Source organism: Protobothrops mucrosquamatus, unplaced genomic scaffold (assembly GCF_001527695.2).
Source record: "Protobothrops mucrosquamatus isolate PMUCROS unplaced genomic scaffold, P.Mucros_1.0 scaffold1573, whole genome shotgun sequence".
Taxonomy (NCBI): Eukaryota; Metazoa; Chordata; class Lepidosauria; order Squamata; family Viperidae; genus Protobothrops; species Protobothrops mucrosquamatus.
The window spans coordinates 262,256-272,562 of NW_015387737.1; the positions used below are offsets into that span (position 1 = coordinate 262,256).

The 10,307-nt window shown below is 36.0% G+C and overlaps 1 protein-coding gene across 1 annotated transcript in view; it reads left to right on the forward strand.

The window, feature by feature from the left end:
- Positions 1-2,640: 2,640 nt before the first annotated feature.
- The window catches only part of CDC42SE2 (CDC42 small effector 2), a 22,715-nt gene continuing 15,048 nt past the window's right edge, over positions 2,641-10,307 (forward strand). The window contains exon 1 of the mRNA XM_015822453.1: positions 2,641-2,885. Coding sequence (XP_015677939.1) covers positions 2,832-2,885 — 54 coding nt within the window. The 5' untranslated portion in view covers positions 2,641-2,831. The remainder of the gene's footprint in view (positions 2,886-10,307) is intronic.

The window sequence follows — 10,307 nt, forward strand, 5'->3', positions numbered from 1 at the left end:
CTTAGGTTTGAAAATTCTGTGTGTGTGTTTATTTATATGTGCGTGTGTATGTATAAATAAATAATATATACCTGTATATACAGAATGAATACACACACACATATACAGAGAGAGAGAGAGAGAATACACACACACACACACATATCGAGAATTTTATGAAAGGATATTTTTTCAAAATGAAAAAAAGTGAATGTTATCAGTAAATATAGGATTTTTCTTTTTTTAAAAAAAAATCACACTGTAACATTCACAGTGTATATAGATGGATTTGTTTTGATTGCATAATCCATATCTTTTCTACACAACAGTACTGAGGGTTTAATGATAATTTTCATTTCTATAATTTTAGGCTGCTAACTCACAACAACTTTGGGCAGCTTATACTTAAATTTTAAAAAATGGAAATGACAAAAAGAAATAATGAATGCCCCAAAACAACATACAGCGTAAGCAACCCACATACACACAATCCAAACCAAAGCCTTCATCCAAAAGGGACTCATTATTCACCTTATCCCAAAACCTAGGAGAATAACCAAGTCTTTATTAGTTTCCTGCACATCCTCATGGTGGGTGTAAACTTTCCTAATTTAAACCTCAAAAGATTGTAAATTGGCCACACACAACAGTTTAAGGGACTTTTAATCATGCATCCTGATACTGTGTATCTTTCTATAATATATTTTTACCATAGCATAAAATAATATGGGAGAATAATTGGACTCAGAAACTGAATTAGTTAAAGATTGTATGATTAAATGGGCTCAAAATATAGGAGAAACAATACCTATGGACACTTGGGAGTTAATCTGGGTGAGAAATGTGAAGTTTACACAAGCTCAAAATTTGCGTGAGAATTTTTATAAAATGTTTTATAGATGGCACTTGGATCCTTCAACCATGTCTCGTATTTATGTGAATTATGAATCCAAGTGTTGGAGGTGTGGACATCCAGATGCAACTTTTTTTCATATGTGGTGGACTTGTAAGGTTATTAAGGCCTTTTGGATACAATTGTGGTGGAACTTACAGCAAATCTTTAAAAAAAGGATCATCTTTCTCCCACAGCTGTTTCTTCTAGTATTGTGCAAGATTTAGATGCAAAAGAAATAAATTTGATGCTTTACTGTTTAACTGCTGCCCGTTTGCTGATAGCCCAAAACTGGAAGAGCCCAATTCTGCCTACAATGGAAGACTGGAGATTGAAAGTTTCGAATCTTGCTGAAATGGCAAAGATTTCAGCTTATCTGAAGAATTATTCGAATGAACAATTTTTATTAATATGGAGAAGATGGATTGTTTATATTCAAAAGAAGCATAGAGTGGTAGAATATAACTTAGGTTTTTAGATTTTCTTATTTTGTTTACTCTTTCTATCCTTTCATGTAGATTAAGATATTTTGTGGAGTTAGAGATATTAGTATTTGTTTATTTATATATGAATATTATCCTGGGATTAGGTTTGGGAAGTCCGGGGGGGGGGGGATTTTACCATTTATTGTGTTTATCTATGTTTATGATTGTTTTTTTTATGATGAAAAATAATAAAATTTCTTTGGAAAAAAAATAATAATAATATGGGAGAATATGCCAAACAACTACCGTATTTTCCGGCGTATAAGACGACTTTCTAAACCCTGAAAATCTTCTCAAAAGTCGGGGGTCGTCTTATATGCCCAGTCGTCTTATACGCTGGAAAATACGGGTATTCTATTTTATTCCTTTACACATGTGGTTTGGCATATTACTCATCAAGTTTTCTCTCCCCCCCCCCTCTCTCGCTCAAACTCTATATTTTAACTGGAAAAGTTGGGGGTCGTCTTATACGCCCAGTCGTCTTATACGCTGGAAAATACGGTAAATAAAAGCAGTGGAATGCCTCATTAACTCTTCAAAAAAATCTAGGTTAGACATTAACTACCCCTTCAGTCTTACAAAAGAATGGAAGGAAACTTGTGTGTTTCAATTTTTCCACTATAGGAGCTTAAAACCTTTTAAGGTAGCAGTTCAAAAATAGTCTATATTTTGAAAACTCCCTTTCTTTCAACAATAGGGTACAGTAGTCAATTTATGTTCGTCTGACAGCATGTCAGCTTGAACACAACTAGGTTGCATAAAAAGACTTAAATGAACTTGGATTATTGAGCAGGCTGGTGACATAAACAGATACTACAGAGATAAGGGATATTCTAACAGAAACTTAATTGCAATAATAAATAAGGTTGCTGGTAAAGAATCAGAAGGACTATTACTGTGTCATCTTATGATATCATGCAGAAAATGTTCACATGGAATATTTAATGTGGCCTTTTTTGGCGTTCTCTGAGAAGTATGGAAGGAGGAGGGAAGGCAAGATAAAGTACATGATCTGAGTCTCTGCATATTTGAGATTTATTCCTTACGGATCTTACTGTAGAAAAAGCAATTTTATATTCATTTCCGTATAGCATATAACTTGTAGAATATGGAATGTTTGGCAATTAAAACCCACAAACTATGAAATAACACATTCTCATTGTGTAACAGGCATTATATCACATTTCTTTAATTTTCTCTTTTTTGCTTTTCTTCCAGGATTTTACTAAAACGTTAATAAATGAAGAAACTATTGGTTTGGTGATGCTGCAATCAATACCTTGAAAGATAAAGAAGAGAGCTACGTGGATGCCAACTTGATTCATTTTGTAGACAAAGAAGCTTAAAGGACGAATTTTATTTCGTTACTGTGGGACCTCGTGCACACTGATTATTAGGGCAAGATACCTTTCAGATTTGAAGTGTTGTGTCTCGCTCCTAACTTTTAAGATTTGCACTTTGAACTGTTAAAAAAAATGAGTGAGTTCTGGTTGTGTTTCAACTGCTGTATTGCAGAACAGCCTCAACCTGTAAGTATGGATTTTTGATTACTTTTCCATGGTTGAATAATGTCCTTTACATTTTATTTTATTTTATTTCTTTTCTTTGTTTTTAATCATTTTAATGATAAATATATTACTAGTTATAAGAAGAATTAGTTTGGAGCCATTTTGTGGTATATGCCTTTAATTAATCATTTCTAAATTCTGCTAAATTTGGGGTGTCTGATGAAAGGAACAGCAATTGACACTTCACCTCATAAGATCATTTTTATCTGTGGTATTGTTTAAATTTGAAAAAGTAGTAAATGTGGTTAGAGGTGTTCTCTTAGAACCACAGTTGAGCGAAGCAGTCATTAAACAAGATGCTATGTGACCACCTCACTCAATCCTGGCTCTCCCAGTCACAGTCATTAAATGACTGCACAAGTCCCTAAGCAGAACACTGGGGAGAGGGCTCAGGCCTCCCAGGCATGGTCAGACAGAACGTATGGGGCTCCCACCATACCTGGAAGGCCCAGGCCCTCTCCCTATCCCACTGGGGAGAACAATTACGAGAATGATGTGTTTGGAAGGAAATCTCTTAGCACACTGGAGGAACAGACCTCAAATCTGGTGAAAACACTGGTGAATGATATCATTCACTTGATTAGCGGACTGGAGGCCAAAACATATGAACGGTTGCAGGATTTCGATATGTCTAGTTTAATGAAAAGAAGGATTAGCAGTGTTCCAATATCTAAGGGGCTGTCACAAAGAAGAGGGGATTGATCTATTCTCCAAAGCACCTGAAGGCAGGACAAAAAGCAGTGATGGAAACTAATCAAGGAGAGAACCAACCTAGAACTAAGAAGACATTTCCTGACAGTTAGAATATTTAGTCAGTGGAAGTACTTGCCTCCAGAAGTTGTAGGTGTTCCAACATTGGAGGTTTTTAAGAAGAGATGGGACAACCATTTGTCTGAATGGTATAGGTTTCCTGCTGGAGCCAGGGAGGTTGGATTAGAAGATCTCCAAGGTCCCTTCCAATTCTGCTATTCTGTTATTCATTCTGGAAAACTCAGATTAAATAATCAAGAGATTATTGTCTCCTGATAATAATCCTTGAAATAATCTTTTCAGTGTGGTTGAAATGATTGAACTCTATCAGGAGCAAAGATGAGAAGCACTTAAGTTAAATAAACAGGCAAAAAAGTCTGAGGTAATCAGACTCAAGTTACACACAAGCTGTAAAACTACTTTTAAAGTCAGAATACTACGAGGAACCCTCGGAAACATTTTGAAGCTATTTTAAAATTAAGCTTTTCTCATGTTCATGAGTGAAAAGGTCAAAATAATGCCTGTCACTCAGTTACAAACACATTTTGTAAGATTGACCACTATAGTAAAACAGATGCTCCAATATTCTCTGAAAATTTCCACAAAATAAATGACTAACTTTCAAGCTGAATAGAAAGAGGAACTAAATTCTGAGACTGCTTGAATTCATAACCAAAATAAATATATATACTTAATTATAAGCTTCAAGATATATAAGATTAAACCCAACATTCTCAAGAAGTAATCGTAATTTTAATTTTGAAAATCTTAATATCTATATTAGTAAAAGTTAATGATGATGTTATTTGGTCAGTCAAATCCAACTCTTGGGGATTCCATGGGTAGTAAAAGTTAGCAACATATTTATTTTTTTGAAATACGGTAGAATGAAAACAAAAATATATGAAGCAGTAAACATTCATCTTTTTCCCTAAAAAGGCACTTGCATTGTGTCAGAAAGAAGCAGGAAATAGTTAATGTCAACCTCTGCAAAAGCCTTTCCCAATCTATATAACCTGTCTGATCTAAAGAAAACCTGAACTGGGTTGGAATATTTGGCCTATGACAGAGGAAGACAGATTGTCAGGGGATATATTAAATAGGTTCACTGAAACTTTGAACTGCATATTGGGTCCTTTCTGCTCCTGAAGGTGGAATGGATCTGGCGAAGGTGAAATGAGATCTAGTAAGATAATTGTTCTAGAAGTAATCACACAGTAATTGAAAATGCTATGAAAATAGCTTTGCATTAATTTAATAATTTCTCTCAAATATTTGTGGAAATTAAAGTTTAGATGCACTGCTGTGATTGGCAAAGAAAGTAATTTGAGGAGTGCCAACATATTTTCTAAAAATGTGAATAATTTTTATTAATTACTGGACAGGCTACTCCTCCACTCTTTAAACTGAAAATGTGACCAGATGCTCGCTTTAATAAGCAAACTTTGGGAGGATTTCATATTTTGGATGCCTGACTAGGGAGTAAATGCCCTCTTAAAAGACAAGTGAAGGTTTCGAAATGTTAGGGCTGATCTATATACTAAAAAAAATCCTGCAGTCTTCTTAGAACTGTGCTGTTTCATATTACAGGTGAGAATTTCATAGAGACATGCACAACATAAACTTTTGCAACATTAAATAATCCCCTGGGACCAGATGGATCCGTAGCTGGCTGACCGGCCGTACTCAGCGTGTGGTCCTCAATGGAACCGCATCTGCATGGAGGGAAGTGTGTAGTGGGGTGCCCCAGGGCTCTGTTCTGGGCCCAGTGCTCTTCAACATCTTCATCAACGATCTGGACAAGGGGATAAATGGGGAACTCATCAAATTTGCAGACGACACCAAGCTTGCAGGAATAGCCAACACTCCAGAAGACAGGCTTAGGATACAGGAGGATCTGGACAGACTTGAACACTGGGCGCTATCTAACAAAATGAAATTCAATGGTGAAAAAAGTAAGGTTCTACATTTAGGCAAGAAAAACCAAATGTACAGTATAGTATAGGGGGTACCTTGCTCAATAGTAGTAACTGTGAGAGGGACCTCAGAGTCCTAGTGGACAATCATTTAAATATGAGCCAGCAGTGTGCTGCAGCTGCCAAAAAAGCCAACACAGTGCTAGGCTGCATTAACAGAGGGATAGAATCAAGATCACGTGAAGTATTAGTACCACATTACAGTGCCTTGGTAAGGCCACACTTGGAATACTGCATCCAGTTTTGGTCACCGCGATGTAAAAAAGATGTTGAGACTCTAGAAAGAGTACAGAGAAGAGCAACAAAGCTGATTAGGGGACTGGAGGCTAAAACATATAAGGAACGGTTGCTGGAATTGGGATATGTCTAGTTTAATGTAGAGAAGGACGAGGGGGGACATGATAGCAGTGTTCCAATATCTCAGGGGCTGCCACAAAGAAGAGGGAGTCAGGCTATTCTCCAAAGTGCCTGAAGGCAGGACAAGAAGCAATGGGTGGAAACTAACCAAAGAGAGAAGCAACCTAGAACTAAGGATAAACTTCCTGACAGTTAGAACAATTAACCAGTGGAACAACCTGCCTCCAGAGGCGGTGAATGCTCCAACACTGGAAGTTTTTAAGAAGAAACTGGACAGCCATTTGTCCGAAATGGTATAGGGTTTCCTGCCTGAGCAGGAGGTTGGACTAGATGACCTCCAAGGTCCCTTCCAACTTTATCATCATCATCATCATCATCATCATCATTATTATTATTATTATTATTATTATTATTATTATTATGGCGAGGTTCCACATTCACTTATTATTGATAGTACAAAACAAGTGTTAAGTTCAGTGTCTTCAATTGTGTTAATCTTCTAAATTTCATTTTTTTAAATTTAGATATTCAATTATTTAAAGCATTTGTAAAGAATTTGTAACAAATTTACAATTTGTTATATTTTGTAAAATTACATTTTAGGGGAAATTAAAATGTCATTTTCCCCCCTAAAATCAAAAGATATTCATTAAATGGACAATTTCTCTCAATATTTCAGCTACTTCAATTTCCTAGTGAGTAAAATAAGTATCGCTTTGGTGGGAAGGTAACAGCATTCTGTGTGCCTCAGCATGTAGTCATACTGGCTACATGACCATAGAAAAGGTCTTCAGACAATGCTGGCTCCTTCCACTAAGAAATAGAGATGAGCTCCCTAGAATCAGATACAACTGGACAGGGGAAATCTTTATTTAAAAAACAAACAAAAAAACCCCCTGTCATTGTACACTTATATTGGAGTTTGAAAAAAGTAGGTAGTATAAACTCCAAACCCACTATGATCCATGCCAGGAGATGATAATAGGAAAAGAAGCTCAAGATAGGTGAGTTCTTGAAAAAAGGTAATAATAGCATAATTGCAAATAATTCCAATAAGAAAAAAAGAAAAGAAAGACAGGAGAAGCCAATGTGTTTGAACAAAGTTTAGTGAAAATCCAAAAATAAAGGAAGTAAGAGAGAGAAAAAAATCATTATGGAAGACTACAAAAGGATAGTCTGGAATTGTTGAGATTATAATAAAGATTAAACCTCAAAATGAACTGAGGTTGATGAAGAATGCAAGGACAATAAAGGTTGAAAGGTACAATATTCTTCAAACATGTAAAAATTGAAAGGAAAATAGTATGGTTATCTGCTAAGTGAAGATTCCAAATTCTGAAAGGGAACAAAGACAGAGACCGAGTGCCCAAACTGCAACCCAAAACCCACTTATGTATTGTCGGGTGCCAGGTGGGTGTGGCCCATTGGGTGGGCGTGGCCACGGTGGTAACGGCAGACTAGGTGGGACTAAAAAGCTAATCAATTCCAACTTCGCGAGATCTTTTTTTTTCCCCGCGAGAAGTTGAAATTGATTGATTGATTGAACCTTTTTTTTTTTTTTTGCACATGGTGGCGGAGGCCTAAAGTGAAAAGGTTTTATAAAACCCATCTGAACGCCTAGGACTGGGGCGACGGCGCGCGTGCCCACAGAGAGGGCTCTGCATGCCACCTGTGGCACGCGTGCCATAGGTTCACTACCACGGGACTATACCTTTCATCATCAATTGTGAAAAGCATAAAAAAGAGGCCAAATTGAAACTTGAGATTGATAGAAATATGGTTAAGAAATCCCAATTTATTTTGAATGAATTGAGTAAGTCTCCAATGGCAGATAAAGTTGCATTTTAGGGTATTGAGAGAACATGATGATAGACTTGGCAAACACCTGGTCCTTATCTTTGAGAGATCCTGGGAAAGAGGAGAAACCTAGATAACAGGAGGGGGGCAAGTGCCACTCAGCATAGAAAAGCCTAGAAATGTGATCTTTTTGTTCTTTTGTATTCTATAGAAAGCTTAATTGTAGTGTGTTAGAAAAAAGCAACAACTTTCCCTTGGTGTTTTATTTAAAAAGCTTCTGGAAGAGTTTGTGGGAAATGCCATTTCTTCTGATGTAGTAAGTTTACAATTGTTCTAGATAAGCATTTTTGATAAGAATATTTATATTCCCTTTTATTATTTTATTATCATTATTTTTCTTCGTGTTGATTAGAATCCACTGAGTATTGCATCCAGTTCATGGCATCATGAAGGAGTTGCAAAAAAAATGGAAAAAGTTAATACAACAGCAAACAGCATGTTGCAGGCTAGAAACTAAGGCAACCTATTGGTATTGCCTCCTTATATCTTCATGTTGTCATGGGGCTTTTGTTGATTTGGAGAAGTTGAGCCAATTAACTCTTGGCTCAACTCTCTCTCCAGAGAAATCACTACAAAAATGTGTGGGCATTTCCCATTGTTTGGTACTTGACATATTTTCTTACTAATCCCTGACATATCTCACCTTTCTTCAAATGACTATAGAGGTCAAAGTCCTCCAATTCTGCTCCAGTCTATGCAGTACAACATCTAGCTGATTTTCTCCTTCCATGTTCAAAAGGAAAATCCAAACAAACTGACATCATTGGCACAGGGACCAAAAGTAATATGTCAGCAGATGCAGTTATTATGTAGGTGTTAAACAGCTGAATTGTCCTTTTTATCCCACAATACAGATATTCCATAGCCAGTGTAGGAGGATGGGGTGGATTTTTAGACAGATAACAGCTCCTTCTTTATCTCCCTGCTGTCCAATTAAAATTATATGTCTATACCATCTATCTAGTCACTTTGAGCAAATCTTACTCTATTGCACTCCTTTTCTAGCTGATGAATTAAACCAATTGAATTCCTTGTCTGCCAAGTTGATAATTGAAACATCAAATTCTCTCTAGAGCAAAGAAATGTTTGAAAATGGCCTAGATATGCTGCGGTTCTTGAGTTGTATTCATCTGTTGACACCAATTATGGAACACAATAAATATTAGATATTCACTATATATCAGTAATTATTAATATATTGTATTAGTTTATCTTTTTGTGCTGTGCTTGAATTGAATTGTTGGGGGACTTCATCTGAATACAGTAAGAACTCTGTTTATAATTGAATTATATATCAGTTTAGCAGACTAGCATATCAGAGTATTAACTGATGTTGGTTAAGATAGTGCTTTGATGTTAGAAGGCCACATTCAAGAGAATTATACATGTAAGATTTTATTTATTCTTTTCACACTTCTTGCAGTATTGTGCTAGGAATCTTAGGAATTGAAAGTTGTGTGAGAAACATGCTAAGTAAGGATGGTAAACCACAACAGTTTGTATGGTAAACTTTCTATCAGCTGAGAGGGAAAAGTGTTTTAGTAAGTGTTATTGCTTAAGTTTGAAGCAATAGACAAATTTGGGACCATTTTTGTCCCAGACTTAATTTTTTTCCACTAGGCTGAAAATCCTAAAAGCAATTGCATCTGAAGATGTAAGGGCTAAAAAATAGATTAACTACAGTTTCCAGTTCCTATAATTTGCTGACCCTTAGAGGAGAAGCATTTCAGATTCATGACAAGATAGATATTAGTTAACTTCTATTAGAACAGGAGTTTAAAGAAGTCAAATGTTTAATCATTTATGGAAAACAGTGAGGGCTCTATTAAGGTTTCTTGCCTGAACAAATGGAGAAGTAGAACATAAAGAGAGAAGACGTTCAGTCCGTTATACAAGGAAAATCTGGCAAACAGAATCTGAAAAAACTATCCATGGAAAAGCCAGGCTGATAAAAGTAAAAGAGACAATGCCATCTCTGTCATGATTTGCCTTAGGGCAGCAAAAATCTGGGTGACCACAAGATCATTGCAAAGGGAGTGAATACCCTGTATGTCTTTGCTGCTATCTCATGGTAATATGGACTGTTGCAGTCCAGATCTGGTGCTCTAACTTCCCTTTATCCTGTCTATAACTTTCAACAGTTTTACATCTACAATCTGACAGAGATTGAGATTAGGAAAATTATAATACATAATTTAAATCACATACACAAACTTATTTTAAATAATTACATAAAGCTTTGTGTTTTATAGCTCCTAACGAGCCCCGTCGTATCTGGCTGCTCTAACATTGAAAATTTTGGTTTGCAACTAAATATAATGTTTGTACTATCCAAAATCTAAATCTAAACCATCTGCCAATGTAGTAGCCAACATGCTTATTTTTTTTGTACTGTATAATTATATCTGCTCAAAAATGGGGAGAAGGCTGAACTATGAAATTA